The sequence below is a fragment of the Lissotriton vulgaris genome, chromosome 3_2 (genome assembly GCF_964263255.1).
Source record: "Lissotriton vulgaris chromosome 3_2, aLisVul1.2, whole genome shotgun sequence".
Lineage (NCBI taxonomy): Eukaryota > Metazoa > Chordata > Amphibia > Caudata > Salamandridae > Lissotriton > Lissotriton vulgaris.
In genome coordinates, this window is record NC_141690.1 from 100,598,509 (window position 1) to 100,616,310 (window position 17,802).

Consider the following 17,802-nt stretch of genomic DNA (forward strand, 5'->3'; position numbering starts at 1 on the left):
GCCAAATCCATAAATCTCATATAAATAGTTCCATTACATGCTTTCGTATACTTGGCAACTAATAAATAGAGATTAAGACACTGATCGCTAGTTGATTTACCCGATCTAAAGCCATACTGGGTATCTCCTATGGTATGGTGCTCTTCTGTCCAGGCCATAAGACGATTCAATACCACCCGGCTCAGTATTTTGGCTGAGACATCAATCAGCGATATTGGTCTATAGCAATGAGGGTTGTCCCTACTCCCCTTCTTGAAAATAGGGACAATTAGTGCAGTAGACCAGGATCGTGGGAGCCCAGATTTAATGGGCGCATTTAAAACCCTCGTCATGATTGGCGCCCATAGATCCACGTTACTTCGGTATAGATCTGGCGGGGTACCATTGGGCCCTAGAGCTTTCTTTGGAGTCAGGCCTTGGATAGCCTTAGTTGTTTCTATAAGTGAGAAATCTATTTCCAGACTCCGTGTCCCATCCCAACCCCCTTCTGACATTGTGTCATGGGTGTGATTGTAGAGACCCTCAAAATTGGTCACCCATTGTTCAGGAAGTATATTGGTGCTAATCACCAGGGTGCTGCTGTCCTGAAAGCAAGGCCTATTAATAATTCTCCAGAATTCCGTGAAATCCCTGTTCTCCCCTGCCTCCCTTAGGTCAGCCCAGACTTCCGCTTGCAGTGCGGCCTTTCTCCGTTTTACCATGATTTTATATGTCTGTCTACAAAGGGCCACTTTTGGATTGTCCCTGGGGTTAACTTTGAGACTTGATTGTAGGTCTCTTAGTGCTCGAGAGCAATTAGTGTCGAACCATCTTGGTTGCGTGATGTTCCTTCTGGGGCCTTTTGTTTTCAGTAATTCATCAACCAAGTTAGTTAGCGACCCAAACACCGTGACCAACTCGCGTCCCTCTATTGAAGGTTCTAGGCAATCTTCAATCTGCTTTTTGCCTTTCTCTATTAGAGATTTATAGAATTCCTGGGCATTGATTTTCTACCACCTAAGTCGCCTCCCCTGATCAGTTGGCCTCAACTCAGTATCAGCTTGTTTACTCATTTTCGGGCGGGCGCTATGTGTTAATTCCAAAACTAAGGGGTTATGGTCACTAAAAATACTCCATTCCGTTCTAACCTCTGCAATCCAGTGTTTTGCAAAAGTAGATATCACCATATAATCTATAATGGAGGAGCATCCTCTTCCTTTAAATGTTGGAGTAAGAATACCCTCTATTCCCGGGACAATCAGATCAATCGTGTGAGTTAGCACGTGGGTGTCTAGTAGTTTAGTTAGTGTTATTCCCTCCTTATTGTGTTAAAAATGTGGCCCGCTCTCTGTCGGACAGGACGACCAATCTGCAGTTACTGGGAGCAGATTTGGGCATAGGTGACAATGTAGATCGCCCATCACCAAGACAATTGGTTCTGCCCCCCCTTTCCTTTGTTCAGCCTCTTGGTTGAGTCTGCAGTCTAGCTCCTGAAGTACAGCGTTATTTCCATTTACAGGCCCTGAGTTATAGATGTTAAATAACAATAACCTCAACCCTTGCCCTTGAAATGTCACCGCCTGAAGGGTGTGTGACGTCCATGAGGGTAGTGTCCATATTCCTTCTAGATTACGGTCAACATATAATGCTAACCCTCCCTTTGCCCTTCCTGATCTACTTTCTTGAGCTGGCACGAAAAAACATTTATAGCCCTCTATTTGGTAAGGGGAGCATTCGACCGCCCAGGTCTCCTGAAAAGCTAATATGTGGAACCCACGTAGGTGGTTTCTTCAATCTGCGTTTTCTAATTTCCCAGCTAGGCCTGCTATATTCCAGGACATTATATTCAGCCCTCCCCTGGGTGCTTTTCCGACATTTGTTCCCTGAGTATACGACACAGGTTCATCCCTCCCCATTAACATGACCCCTTGTTCTCCCACATCTTGCTATACTGGGAGTTCTACGAGCCCCTTCACCTGGTAATTTCCCAGGTCTCCCTGGGCAATAAGTTGGTTACCCACCTTTTTAGCCATCCTCTCTTGAAAATTCCCTAATTGAGATAGTCATTCATTGTCGTCCAGGGACAAAAGTGGACTGAATCCATTTGTCCACTGTGTGAAGTCCTGACTTAGTGTATGCGGGCCTACCTGCTCATAATTCCTTGCCCAGTGCGTGTCTGGTGCCCTACCCTTTCTACCATAAATGTAACTTGGGGCGTGTATGACACGTTTTCTTGGATAAAAATACCCTAGTGGCATGGATCGTATGGTGCTAGTCTCGTTCCTATTACAGTTACCCAGTATATATTCCACTAAGTTGGTGTTCCTAAAATTCGCAATGATGCAGTTCCCTGCAATATCTTTCCTCCTGCTACCTATCCAATTTACCCTCCTCACATGGAGAATCTCCCCACCTTCCTCACCTTGCAGGGGCCTGTGTATATTCAGCCAATTGATTATCTTGTTTTTTAATTCCATGTGTGACTCTTTCTGCCCCGCCCTGAGTTCAGGTACCCCGGCAAAGACAACAACATAAGGGCATGCTTCAGGGGGTAAGTTTATATATGGTAGGGGGTAGTTTAATCTGTCATTTAGCTTGCTGCCTTTCTGATGCATTTCTGCCAATCTATGAATTGAGGGGTTCCCTATTTGTATTGGCGGCATAGTTGTCTGCTGTTGGGCCTTATCTGTATCCTTGTTCCCGCTCTTTTGCATGTTTCTCACCCCCACCTGAGCTGGAAGTTTAGGGGGATGCATGGACTTGTGCGATAGTACATTGCTCATTACTGACACAGTTATTATTAACAGGAGTTTGCCGGGTTGAGAGAATAGCTGATGAAGTGGGGTTTACAGTTGGATTGCTATTTGTGGAACCCTTTATCTTACCCTGTTTGTTCAGTTCATTTGCAATTTTATCTAATCTACTGACTAGTGGTTGTATTTGGCTTACGATAAAGACTTCCAGGTGTTTTTGGAGGTCTGCTATTACTTCATCCATCCACCCTGGTGGACCTGAATGGCATGGCGATTCTACTGCCATGACCTCGTCCTCTATCTCTTTTGACCTGTGCACAGCGGCGCTTGATTTCACTTTCCTGGGTTGATTCGTCCTAGTGCACCCTCTTTTAGTTCTGTTGCCTAATACTCCATTTTCAACCCTAGCTGTGATCACCACAGCATCTGCTACCGGCTGGGTGCAAGGTACGCCTTCAATCGAGATTTCCAGGGTGCCATTTTGGGAAACCTCCAATATGTTGGTTTCCGTAGCTTGTGTAGGTGTAGATGGGATAGTTATTGGTGTGATGGATAAGCGCCTCTCTGTGCGCTCAATCTCCCCAATAACTTTCCTCAACAGTAAATCAATCGCAGTAGGTGGCACTTTGTGAGATAATGAGACGTTAGGCTCAGGCCCTATTGTGCTAGATGTGAGGGGTGTGTGTGCTTTTCCCTTGGCAGATCGCGTTTTCGGCTTGCTGGCCATAGTAGTAAGACGTGCAGGGGGTCTTCACTATCTCCTACCTCCCGCTAAGCTCACTCCGGGGATAATAAGTGGATCCTCCCTCCTCTGTTAAAGGATTACACAGGTTTTCACCCCTTCCCACCTTCACATATTGATTTGTAGTCCACTAATCAGCAGCCCCTCGTCAAAGTCCAATATCCTATAGCTGCCGTACTATCAAGCTGGGTGGGGTCGGCTAGATACAAAGTACCTGTTGATAGACCCAAGAGGGGTGGCCCAGCCCGGCATCTTCTGGCCACTGATGGTCACAGATGGTCCCGCCCTTGTCCCGGGCTTCTCCCGACGACACCCGCGCGCTTCCCGCGACGCGGGGGATGAGCAGTAATTTTAAAGCGCCTCTGGGCGAGTGATTGGTGGTAGCGGCTGGTGGCAATGCCGCTGGGGAGTCTGGGGCAGGTATTTCCTCCCCTCCGCTCGGCGGCCGCTGTGTTGGTGTAGCAGGAGGGAGAACAGCCAAGCCCAGCGGTCAGTCAGGAACCAAGTAAAAATGCTAATTGTCCCCAAGCGAGACAGAACAGCCCCCGCTCCACCGGGGCTGAGCAGGAATTTTAATGCGCCTCCGGGCGCGTGATTGGCGGTGGCGGCTGGTGGCAATGCCGCTGGTGAGTCTGGGGCAGGTAGTTCCTCCCCTCCGCTTGGCGGCCGCTGTGTTGGTGTAGCGGCGGCAGGAGGGAGAACAGCCAAGCCCAGCGGTCAGTCAGGAACCAAGTAAGAATGCTAATAGTCCCCAAGCGAGACAGAACAGCCCCCACTCCACCGGGGCTGAGCAGGAATTTTAAAGCGCCTCCGGGCGCGTGATTGGCAATGGCGGCTGGTGGCAATGCCGCTGGGGAGTCTGGGGCAGGTAGTTCCTCCCCTCTGCTCGGCGGCCGCTGTGTTGGTGTAGTGGCGGCAGGAGGGAGAGCAGCCAAGCCCAGCGGTCAGTCAGGAACCAAGTAAGAATGCTAATAGTCCCCAAGCGTACACCACTGAACTCTACGCCACTCTACTTTATGCCACTATTCTCTACCCTACTTCACTTGATGCCAATCTACTTTACGTCACTAGTCTCTGCCCAGCTTCCTTCTGTCACATTTCAATCGACCCCACTTTACTCTATGCTACCCTACTTCAGTCTACTCTACCCCACTTCACTCTATGCTACACTGCTCTTTGCCCCTCTACTCTATTCCACTTCCCTCTATGCCACTCCACTCCACGCCACTGTACTCTATGCCACTCTACTGTACATCACTCTACTCTCCGTCACTCCACGTCACTCTACTCTAGTCTACTCTACGCACTCTGTTCCACTGCACTCCATGCTAGTACACCACTCTTTCTAGTCTGCACCACTCTATGGTACATCACTGTGCACCACTCTACTATACACCCCTGAACTATAGCTACTGCACTTTGTGCAACTCTATTCTGCACCACTTTACTCCACACCACTGCACTCTGTGCCATTGCACTCTACTCTATGCCACTGCACTCTATGCCACTCTACTCTACTTTACACCACTCAACCCTAGGCCACTGTACTCTGCATCACTATTCTGTACACCGCTTTACTCTATGCCACTATACTCTACACCACTCTACTCTAGTCTGCACCACTCTTCTCCATTGGACTATACTCAGTGTACTATACGCCACTCTGCAGCACTGTACTCTATGCTACTGCACTCTACGCCAGTGGTTCCCAAACTTTTGACTCCTGAGGACCCCCATTGAGTCGCCAATGGAAACCAGGGACCCCCAAGCAATTTGTATGAGTTAAATTTCAAACATTAAAACAGTAATTCGAAAAAAATATACATGTGTGCACACAAAACAAATACTCAAAGTACAAAGGATTTTGGGGCCAGATGTACGACCATTTCATTTAGCGCCTCGCAATTGGTGACACATTGGGAGTGGCAAATTGCGAGTCGCTAAATGAAATGTACAACAGTGTGTTTAACACTGTTTGGGATTCCCAATGGGGTCGCAAATTGCGAGGTTCATTAATATTAATGAGCCTTTTGCGCAATTTGCGGGCCCATTGGGAATGCCAGCCCTCCCAGCAATGGTGGCCTGCTGGGCTCTGCAGGCCACCATGTCTCAGACTGCTTTTAAATAAAGCAGTTAAAAAAAAATGCAGCCTGTTTACCATGCATTTAAACAAAAAAGAAAATGAAACGTTTTCGTTTCAATTTCTAAGGGCAGGCAGAGATCCCTGGGACCACTGCCTGACTTTAAAAAATAATTTTGCATGCATTTGCAAAGGGGAAGGGGTCCCCTGGGCACCCCTTCCAATTTGCGAATGCATTACCATATACTTGAAGTAGGTGGCAATTGTGACTGTTTTGCGACCGCAAAACATTTGTACATGGTTTTGAGACTCGCTATTTGGAAGGGAATGCCCCTTCCAAATAGCAAGTTGCAAAACCTATTTAGAGAGTCGCAAACAAATTGCGACTCGCAAAATAGGCTATGTAAATGGCCCAATAGGTTTTTGCATGCGCAAACGGGTTCACGAACCTGTTCGCACATTTAAAAACAGATCGTACATCTGGCCCTTAGAATTTTATATTGAAATAATAGCCCCTCTGTCACATGTATTTCATTTGTTTTGTAGCATCTCTCATACCATTGTAGGATGTCAGAGCACTGTACATCACACACATATAGAGACATTGAATCATACATGTAAATCAGTATGTATATAAAATGTTTAAAGAGTGCTTGGTCTGGAAAAGCACAAACTCAGGATTCAGAGCATAACACAGTGGCTAGCATTGACTTCAACATTAAAAATGTATTTCCACCCAAATATATCTTTTTAGCAGCATCAGGATAATGAATAACTGGAACAAAATATAAGTTACTAACTGGTACCATGCAGTTTGCAAGCAGCTCTTTGATGACAGTTTATAGGTCCCTCTGCTAGATTACGATTGTCACTCATGAAGTGCACAGTAATAAAGGAATCTCTGTGACAAAAGCAGTAACCACGAACCTAGGCACATAAAATGCTGCTTTTTAAGATGCATGTTACACGTTCTTTGCAGTAGGCACATTAACCCTCAGTGCTACATTAGTTAAATTAAAGCTGCCACTGAACAAAACTCTCCTCACTCTCCAGCAGGTACATTAATCATTGGCATTCTCTTGACACTTTTATTGTTGCTGGAAAGCTGCTAATTATACAAGAAATGTTTTTGTGCTTTTAAAAACTGTTGCCTACGGACCCCCTGGGAATGTGTCACGGACCCCTGGGGGTCCGCGGACCACAGTTTGGGAAACCCTGCTCTACGCCATTGCCTCTATGCCACTCTATTGGATCACTGAAATAATATCGAGGGACAAAATATCGACTTGCCAAAATATCGTGGACAAAATATCGACAGTCAAAATATCGAGTTTGTATCTACAAACAGGTAAGTACAAAAATATCGAGTACAAAATATCGTTAACAATAATATAGATGTAAAAAATATCGACTTTATTAAAAACAGTGTTAAATTAAATTAATATTAAATTTTAATTACTAAAATATACTTAAAAATACTTACATTAAATTATAATAATTAAATAATAAATGAAAATAATAAAAATTATTTTTTACAATCTTATTTGTTGACCCTGAACCCTAAAATATACACCTTTACCCAAAAACCCAAAACTGACCCTGAACCCTAAAAATACCCCTTTACCCAAAAACTAAAAACTGACCCTGAACCCTAAAAATGCCCCTTTACCCAAAAACTGAAAACTAACCCTGAACCCTAAAAATGCCCCTTTACCCAAAAACTGAAAACTGACCTTGAACCCTAAAAATGCCCCTTTACCCAAAAACTGAAAACTGACCCTGAACCCTAAAAATGCCCCTTTACCCAAAAACTAAAAACTGACCCTGAACCCTAAAAATGCCCCTTTACCCAAAAACTGAAAACTGACCCTGAACCCTAAAAATGCCCCTTTACCCAAAAACTAAAAACTGACCCTGAACCCTAAAAATACTCCTTTACCCAAAATGTATCAATATTATTTAATTACCAAATAATTATTAATTAACAATAACAATAAAGTAAATATATTAGCACATTAGCTGTAATTATTTTAATAATTAATATTATTTTTTCCCAATTACTTAACAATAACACAAAATTATATATATTAAAATGTACTCTAAATAATGTAATTAACTAATTACAATTAATTAATTACCAATTAATTACTAATACAAAATATGTACAAAATTATATTAATTAATTAACTAATTATTATTAATTAATTATCAATTAATTATTAATTATAAATATTTACAAACATATATTAATTAATTAATTATTATTAAATTACTTCCCACCCTATTCCCCTATAAACCCACAACCCGCTACAGAATTACATTACGCAATTATTAAAAAAACAAAATTCATTTAATAAAATATTTTATAACATTAATACACACTTTTCACACATATTATTACATAAAAATACACTATAAAATATTATATATTATTAAAAATTCGATATTTTTGCTATCTATATTTTATACAGTCGATATTACTTCACTTACCTGAAAAACGATATTTTTGTAGTCGATATTATGTCCAGTCGATATTTTGTCCAGTCTATATTTAAAACTCGATATTATGTCCAGTCGATATTTTGGAGTCGATATTTTGTCTGTGCACCCACTCTATTCTATGCCACTATATTGCACTCTACTCCACTGCACTGCACTCTACTCTACTGCATTCTACTCAATGCCACTCCACTCTACGCCACTCCACGAGAAAGTATTGAGAAAGTAAGTATTGAGAAAGTACTGCAGTGCCATTTAAGTGCAAGAAAAGTATTTATATATCAATGAATTAATACCAAAATAAACAATACTATTTGATTAGAAACCAATGTTTCAACAAAATAAAAACATAGAAATTCAATTAAAAAAAACAAAGGATGAAGATAAATTATAGTTAGGACATCTTTATTATTTCTATAGAAAATCAACTTAAACTACACAAATCTTAGAAATTACAAAGTTATAGTTATAATTTAAATTTATAATTTCTGCCACAACCAAAACTTCCTGCAACTCGCGAACCTTTGTACAGACTGTTGTAAACTCGCTAGACTACTGCTTTGACGCCTTTAGGACTGCAGTAACTTTAGAAATGTAGTCTGTGAATAGCAATGGCCTTACTTTTTAGGTGTTTGTAGTAGGATGTATCTCCCTAAATCCACCCTTGAATTGTCCTAAGCTTCTCACATTTAGTAGCAAGTAGTCTTCATTTTCCATCGACTCCCCATGGCCCATCCCACATTTGCTGCTGAAACGTTTAAGGTTAAGTTTACAGAGACCGCTGCATAGAAATTATATGAGAGGTGGAGGCAGGGGTCTCCACCCATAGATTACCAAATGCAATTTTGAACAACATGTACTAATTTATGTACTACAAATTGCTGTTTGTGATTAGCCACCTATATTGATGAATCCTGCATACAAATTGTCTGCATCTAATGTGGACTTTAGAACAATAGCAACAATTACCGATTTTAGTAGCTTCTCGACCCACCAATCTGTTCCACCTTGCAATCGCCTTAATTTAATTGTGCTCCATTCTTCAATCAGTTATCCCACATGATTGCATCAGGCTTTCACTTTATAAGGTATACTGAAGTCATATACTGTGCCACACTTTCACGACTAGTCCAGCCTCCAAAGTTGTATATTTTTAAGATAGGATGATTTGATTTTTACCGTATCATCACCTTGTTATGCAATAACAGCTTACCTGATATTCGAGTACTTATACCCCAGTCAATCACTCCCTCCGGTCTCCAGGTATAAGGACTTTCCTCAAATAAACTGGTGTCAATAACTAATTTGAAATAAGAAAAAAACAATTATTTATTTCACATATGATCTGAAATAGTAATTTAATGTCATCTTGATAGCTGTGAGTTTTATTTCCATGAACTGCAATTTGATTCAGGAATAAAATGGAAAATTGGCTTGCAGACATTCTCAGACTGGAAACTTAAGACAGATTCCCAATTTGTGGCAATAAGAAAATAACTAGATTGCATTAAAGTTTAATGACTTCGGGAACAAGGTAAGGGAACACTGCATACCACAATTACTCTACATTCATTTCAGGAAGGTCTTTTGTAATATACTTATCTGGCTATTGTACTATTTTGAGTGCACTTTACACTTGAATACTTTGAATTTAAAAAAAAGACCTTTCATGTTCACAGTGTACAGTGCGCAATGTAATCAAAACCATAAATATCACATAGTGTTTTCCATAATTTTTATATATATTCAGTATGACTTGTAAATTGTGTTCCATAACCAAGATTGTCAACCTTAAATAATAAGGCAATTTTGTGATATTAAACAATGTAGTGCCTACAGATAAAGCTAAACAGTAAAATAGGAGGACTAGCATGAAGTTATGTAGGGGCGCGCACATAGGGGTAGACATACCAGATTGTCACGCAGGGCAGCATAGTTGGACTGCCATGAAAAGGATCTCGGAAACAGACATCCTATTCCCTACGGCGGTGCTTCTGCAGGCACCGTCTCCATTGTAGGGATTAGACTCTGACCGCCACCCCAACACTGCTTCTTTAGCCTGTCAGAGACGGCAGTCTTTCTCCCCACCCCCTACGCTCTGACCAGCGGTGTCATAATCCGACAGTCGGACCACTGCTCTAGATGTCGGGCAGACCGCCACCGACAGCCTATCGGTGGTGGTCCACCCGACATTGTAATCGGACCCTAATGGTCAAATTTACCACTATTCTTGTTGCAAAAAGCAATTGCAACTTGCAACCAGTTGTCTTGTGACCAGAATTTTATTTTGGAAACTAGTTGGTATGCAAAGTAAGGAATCAGACGGTTGCATTCTGATCAATGTATCTAATATTAATTAGGTTGGTCACAAATTGCAATTCAGCAAAATCACAGGAATGGTGTTCTGCACGGATCAGCAGACCAACATCCCTGTGATTTCTTTAAAAAAAATAGAACAGTTTTTCAAAGAATCAGTATGATTTCCTTAGAGGAAACTGGGCTGCTGTAAAAAGCAAGCATTTGCAATGCAATAGGTCTCGCATTCACCCGAGTTTGAGCTATTGACATTGTACATAACAATGCCTTTTATTTATGTTTTGGGTTTTAAACATAAATAAAAGACATTGTGTACAATACTAATAGATTAAAAAATGCGAGACCTATTGCATTGCAATAAAGGGCATTCTCGACCGCTTGTTAGATTATAAATATCAGAGGAAGAGACCAGCCTGCGATGTCTTCAAAGTAGTGAATTAGATGTGTTAGTGTTGTAAATTAACAAAAAGTAATGGAGGAGTAGCGCACAGCCTATTAAACGATGGTACTACTTTTCGGTTAGTTTCAAAACGTTGAAGGGTGCTGCCTAGGTAACCTTTCTTGTTAAAGGCGTCAACGATAAAGCTTCACAAGTCGTGCTTCTAATGGTCCATTAGAAAACATTCCTTGACGCACACCTATCTTTCTCCTAAGGTTCAACTCAGGATTCCTTACTGTGGTGAATGATTAAAAGACTCGATATTTTTGAGTTGTTGAGTTCTTATTTATTTTGTTTCATACATTCATTAAATTCATGAAATTATATATTCATTTCATTGTTGAATATCTCATAATTCTCTTGCTGACATCATCATTTGAAATAAGTCCAATGCATTTCGGGCGTTAACGCCCTTCATCAGAGACCATGAGCTAAAAGATAAACAGTAACGATATATTCAATACTATGCGAATAATAAACATGACACAAATATAAATTGTACTGTTGTGAAGTGAAAACATTCGGTCATGGCAACGTGATATTAAGCAGTGCTTAATAATGCGAGTGAAACCCTTTAGTGTTCAAAACACGTGGAAGTGGAAAAAATGCAAACGGTAAATAATGAGCCGTCACACTTACATCTCGTGGCGATTCGAAAAAACGAGTAATTCGTAGAAATTTGTTCAGTAAACTGCGAAAAAAACGTGGATTGGAATAATTACTTGTGGTGGTATTTGTGATGGTATTTGAGGTGTTGGTGTTGGTGGAGGTATAGGTGGTGGTATTGGTGGTAGTATTGGTGGTGGTATTGGTGGTGGTATTGGTGGTGGTAATGGTAATTGTGGTACTGGAGGTGGGGGTATTGGTGGTAATATTGGTGGTGGTGGTATTGGTTGTGATGGTATTGTATTGGTGGTGGTGATGGTTTTGGTGGTACTTGTCATGGCGCTGGTGGTGGTATTCATGGTGGTATTGGTGTTGGTGGTGGTGGTAGTAGTATGCTTGGGCTAGTGGTGGTGGTATGGTATTGGTGGTGGTGGGGGGTATTGGTGATATTGGTGGTGATGGTGGTATTGCTGGTAGTACTGGTGGTGGGGGTATTGGTGGTGGTGGTATTGGTGGTGGTAGTGGTATTGGTAGTGATGGTATTGGTGGTGATGGTATTGGTATTCGTAGTGGTGGTATTGTTATTGGTGGTGGTATTGGTACTGCTGGTGATATTAGTGGTGGTGGTGGTATTGACAGTGGTATTGGTGGTGGTGGTGGTATTGGTCAAGGGGGTGAGGCTATTGATGGTGCTGGTGGTGGTTTTGGTGGTGGGATGGTATTGGTGGTGGTTTTGGTAGTGGGGTATTGATGGTGGTAGTATTGGTAGGTGTGGTGTTGGTGGTGGTGTTATTTGTGGTGGTAGTGGTGGTGGTATTGGTGGCATTGGTAATGGTGGTATTGTTATTGGAGGTGGTAGTGGAGGTGATAGTGGTGGTGGTATTGCATCAGCAGTGGTATTGGTGGTATTGGTGGTAGATTTGGTGGTATTGGTGGTGGGGTATTGGTTGTGGGGGTATTGGTAGTGGTGGTATTGGTAGTGATGGTATTGGTGGTGGTATTGGTATTGGTGGTGGTATTGGTAGTGATGATATTGGTGGTTCTGGTGGTGGTGGTATTGGTTGTGGTATTTGTGGAGGGGGTATTGGTGGTAGTATTATTGGTGGTATTGGTGGAGGGGGTTTTGGTGGTATTGGTAGTGATGGTATTGGTAGTAATGGTATTTGTGGTAGTAGTTTTGGTGGTATTGGTGGTGTTGGTATTGGTGCTGGTATTGGTGCTGGTAATGGTGCTGGTAATGGTGGTGGTATTGGTGTTGGTATTGGTGGTGGAATTTCTGGTGTTGGTATTGGTGCTGGTGGTGGTATTGGAGGTGGTGTTATTGGTTGTGGTATTGGTGGTGGGGGTATTGGTGGTAGTATTGGTGGTGGTGTTGGTGGTGGTGGTATGGTAGTGGTGGTGGTAGTGGTATTGGTGGTATTGGTGGTGGGGTTATTGGTGGTGATGGTGGTATTGCTGGTAGTATTGGTGGTGGGGGTATTGCTGGTGGTAGTGGTATTGGTGGTGCTATTGGTAGTGATGGTATTGTTGGTGATGGTATTGGTATTTGTAGTGGTGGTATTGGTGGTATTGTTCTTGGTGGTGGTATTGGTACTGGTGGTGATATTGGTGGTGGTGGTATTGGTATTGGCGGTGGTATTGGTGGTGGTGGGGGTATTGGTCATGGGGGTGGGGCTATTGGTGGTGGTGGTATTGCTGGTATTGGTGTTAGTATTGGTGGTGGGGGTATTTGTGGTATTGGTGTTTGTGGTGGTATTGGTTTTGGTGGTATTGGTGGTAGTAGTAGTGGTATTGGTGGTGGTGGTATTGGTGTTGGCATTGGTATTGGTGGTGGTGGTATTGTTGGTATAGTTGATGGTATTAGTAGTATTGGTGATGGTGGTCGTATTGATCGTGGTAGTATTGGTAGTGGTGGTGGTGTTATTGGTATTGGCGGTGGTGGTGGTGTTGCTGGTGATATTGATGGTGGTAGTATTGGAAGTGGCAGTTTTGGTGGTGGTGTTATTGGTATTGATGGTGGTGTTATTGGTATTGGTGGTGGGATTGGCGGTGGCATTGGTGGTTGTATTGGTAGTGGTGGTGGTATTGGTGGTGATGGTATTGGTGGTGGCAATATTGGTGGTGTTATTGGTGGTGGTATTGGTGGTCGTGTTGGTGGTATTGGTGGTAATATTGTAATTGGCGGTGGTATTGCTGGTGGTGGTGTTGGCATTGGTTGTGGTATTGGTGGTGGTGGTGGTTTTTGGTGATAGTATTGTTGGTGGTGGTATTGGTGGTGGTGGTATTGGTAGTGATGGTATTGGTGGTGGTAGTATTGGTAGTGGTGGTATTGTTATTGGTGGTGGCGATATTGGTGGTGGTGGTGGTTATGGTGGTGGTATTGGTGGTGGCGGTATTGGCGTGGTATTGGTGGTAGTATTGGTATTAGTGGTATTGTTGATGGTATTGGTAGTATTGGTGGTAATATTGGTAGTGGTGGTATTGGTATTGGGGGTGTTATTGGTATTGGTGGTGGTGGTTTGGTGGCGGTGTTGGTGGTGGTGTTGATGGTGGTATTGATGGTGGTAGTATTGGTAGTATTGGTAGTGGCGGTATTGGTGGTGGTGTTATTGGTATTGGTGGTGGTGTTATTGGTGGTGAGATTGGCAGTGGCATTGGTATTGGTGGTTGTATTGGTGGTGGTATTGGTGGTGGTGGTATTGGTGGTGGCAATATTTGTGGTGGTATTGGTGGTGGTATTGGTGGTCATATTGGTGGTCGCATTGGTGGTATTGATATTGGTGGTGATATTGGTATTGGCGGTGGTGGTATTGGTATTGGTGGTGGTGGTGGTGGTGGTGGTATTGGTTGGGTGGTGGGGTAATGGTGATAGTATTGTTGGTATTGGTGGTGGTATTGGTAGTGATGGTCTTGGTGGTGGTGGTATTGGTATTGGTAGTGGTGGGATTGTTATTGGCGGTGGTGGGGGTTTTGGTGGTGGTATTGGTGGTGGTGGTATTGGCGTGGTATTGGCGGTGGTATTGGAATTAGTGGTATTGGTGGTGGTGGTGGTATTGGTGGTGGTGGTGGCATTGGTTGTATTGGTTGTGGTATTGGTGGTAGTGGTGTTAATATTGGTGGTGGTGATATTGGTGGGTGTGGTATTGGTGGTGGTGTTGCTGGTGGTGATATTGTTGGTAGTATTGGTGGTGGTATTGGTGGTGGTGGTAGTGGTATTGGTGGTGAAGGTGGTATTTGTGGTGATGGTGTTGTTAGTGGTGGTTTTGGTGGTGGTATTGGTTGTGATATTGGTGGTGCTGGTGGTATTGGTAGTGATGGTACTGGTGGTATTGTTATTGGTGGTGGCAGTGGTATTGGTCGTGGTATTGGTGGTGGTGGTATTGGTATTGGCGGTGGTATTGGTATTGTTGGTGGTATTGGTGGTGATGTATTGGTGGTGGAGGTGGTAGTGGTGGTATTGGTGGTGATGCTCGCATTGGTGCTGGTGGTTTTGTTGGTGGTATTGGTGGTGGTATTGGTGGTGATGTATTGGTGCTGGTGTGGTGGTGGTGGTAGTGGTATTGGTGGTGGTGTTGATGCTGGCATAGGTGCTGGTATTGGTGCTGGTGGTTTTGTTGGTGGTATTGGTGGTATTTGTGATGGTATTGGTAGTATTGGTGGTGTTGGTGGTACTATTGGTTGTGTATTGGTGGTGGTGTATTGGTATTGGTGGTGGTGTTATTGGTATTAGTGGTGGTTGTGTTGGTATTGGTTGTGGTATTGGTATTGGTGGTGGTATTGGTGGTTGTATTGGTACTATTGGTGGTATTGGTGGTGTTGGTGGTATTGGGGCGATATTGGGGGTGGTGGTGTTATTGGTATTGGCTGTGGTATTAGTGGCGGTGGTGGCGGTATTGGTGGTGATGGTGAAATTGGTGGTGGTGATGGTATTGGTGATGGTGATATTTGTTTTGGTGGTGGTATTGGTGTTGGTGGCATTTGTATTGGTATTGGTGATGGTATTGGTGGTGGTGGTATTGGTGGTGTTTGTATTGGTGGGGGTGGTGGTGGTATTGGTGGTGGTGGTATTTGTGTTGGTGTTATTGGTGGTGGTGGTATTGGTGGTGATGGAAGTGGTGGTATTGATGAAGGTGGTATTGGTGGTGGTGTTAATAAAACAGGCTTTTGAAAACAACCTGTGAAGTGGCTTTAGTACATATGACATATAACACAGATGTGCTGTTTTCATCTTCAGGCCATTAGAACATGGTTATGTGCTACCTGGAATTCACATGACTCAATTCACTAATCATTCCTGATCCATTTTTACTTAGGGGGGTTGAAACGGACCCAGGATAATGCTGGGTTGAAGTGATTGAAAGCAGGCGCCCGTGTTACAGGGTGCCTGTGCTGCCTAAAAAAACACAAGCGGTTTCAGTTGAAGTTGCACACCTGCAGTAAGAGAAACTAAAAGTAAATAGTGCGTACAGACTAAATAACAGGTCCCGTGTAACAACCGAAGTAAAGGGGCCAGTCGCCATGGGAGGGTACAAATGAAGACAAGGCCGTACTAAGGAGGGACTAACAAGCCTATTAACAAATCCAAAGGCAGCATTTACGAAAGACAATGATGCAAGCCTATGAAAAATATGGGTGGAGAGTAGGCACGGCTTCGCTCTCATACTCTACTACAGCAGTCTCGCAAAGGGAGCAGCTCATGCTCTCTACCACTAGGCCCTACCTGAAAATAGTAACAATCTTTTTTCTTAGAGGTTTCATTGAGAGATGCCATTTGTCCTAGAGACCACTATCTACTCTCCTGAAAGTTGTACCCCAATTCGTAAAGGGGAATGGCTAAAAGGGGGGACCCTTTCCCGTTTGCGTGTAAGTTACTACCTCTACTTGGGAGTTGGAACTTTTTTATGGTTTTGGGACTGGAATTCCAGTTTCAAACAATTGGTACATGTGGACAGAAACATCAGTTTGGTAGGGACGCCCGCAGCAACCCCTTTTAAATTGTGATTCAGCATTTATTTCCAGACCTATTTTAGGAGTATATAAAACGTTATAAACTCCTAAAATAAGTTTGGTATCGGGGGGGAAAAACTTTTCTGCATTCTAAAACTCTGAATCGGACTGTTTGCGACTGCAAAAAGTTTTGTACATCTGACCATAAGTCTGAAATCGGACACAGTGGTCTGATTTCAGATTATGAGTCTGGGGCAAACTGTGTTCAGTCGCAGGGTTTTGGCCACGCAACTTCCTCGAGGTATAACTGTTTTAAGAGATGTGTGTGGCCAATAAAGCACGCAAAGTGGAATACTGTGCAGTGTGGCATTTCAAAAATAGCGCATAGGGCCTGCGTGGTAACTAGGAATCTCTAACAAACAACCTCCTGGCAAACCACGGTTACTCTGTGAGGTAAAGGTATTACCCTGGCCGATTTTTAGCCTGGTTTTTGTAGCCACCTCAGCATGAGGGAAGTGTGATTTCGAGCTATGTTCTCTGCATCTACGAAGGGGCTGCTGACAAAGCAAATTTTTGAAGAAAAAAAACCCTGATGTAAACATCCTTCTTACACCCCTGAAAAGTTGTTCACAGTATCATAATAAGGTTCTATTTATAGTGTTAACATGTACCATCTGTTTTTCTCCTCTTTCCAGGCCTCCAGTTAATGTTGTTGCTAAGCCTAGTGAAGACCAGGCACAAGAAACAAAGCGTCCTGAATGGTTTACGAAATACTTTTCATTCTAAGAATGAGCGCTTCTGTACCTGCTTGGATAATGAAACATAAGGAAAATGTATGTTTGGAAGCTCTTAATGTTTCTCGATTAAAAAAGGTGTTCTTTAATGAAATAATGAAACAAGATGCCTTTTATAAAGGTTAAGCGGTCCTACTTTTTGCACTTCTACAGTCTTGGTATGCTACATTTGTATCTCAGGAATATATTTGGCCAGAATATCACGTGAAGAATTAAAGTGAAGAATTCATTTAAGCAACACAGCAGCTATAGTTTGCAGTATCCTTACATGTAATAATTTCTGTTGCTGAACAATATAATAATTGCACAGAACACACTTTATTGTGCTATTGTGTAACTTGTTTCGAGTACATCTGATGCTATATCTAAAATTGCTTTACTGATGGATATTGTAATAAAATGGTTTAAATGAATTCCACTTGTATTCTTGTAATTTCATTTCAAATTAATCGGCTATTGGAGATTGGAAATAACAGTTAATTGATGCATTTTTTCTGTGAACTATGTGTAAGCTTCTTGAGGCACGACTGAGTGGATGTTACCTCACTGAGATGCAAATAATTTCACAGGCCACAAAAGATGGAAATTATTCAAAGCACAAGCACCGAATAAAGCTTCCTTCGATTATTCTTACAAACATAATTTCC

At 42.6% G+C, this 17,802-nt stretch overlaps 1 protein-coding gene across 2 annotated transcripts in view; it reads left to right on the top strand.

The window, feature by feature from the left end:
* Positions 1 to 17,535, top strand: part of FAM184B (family with sequence similarity 184 member B) — an 856,462-nt gene extending 838,927 nt beyond the window's left edge. For both annotated transcript variants that reach the window (XM_086964049.1, XM_086964050.1), the window contains one exon: positions 17,057 to 17,535. In XM_086964049.1, coding sequence (XP_086820175.1) covers positions 17,057 to 17,147 — 91 coding nt within the window. In that variant the 3' untranslated portion in view covers positions 17,148 to 17,535. The remainder of the gene's footprint in view (positions 1 to 17,056) is intronic.
* Positions 17,536 to 17,802: the final 267 nt, after the last annotated feature.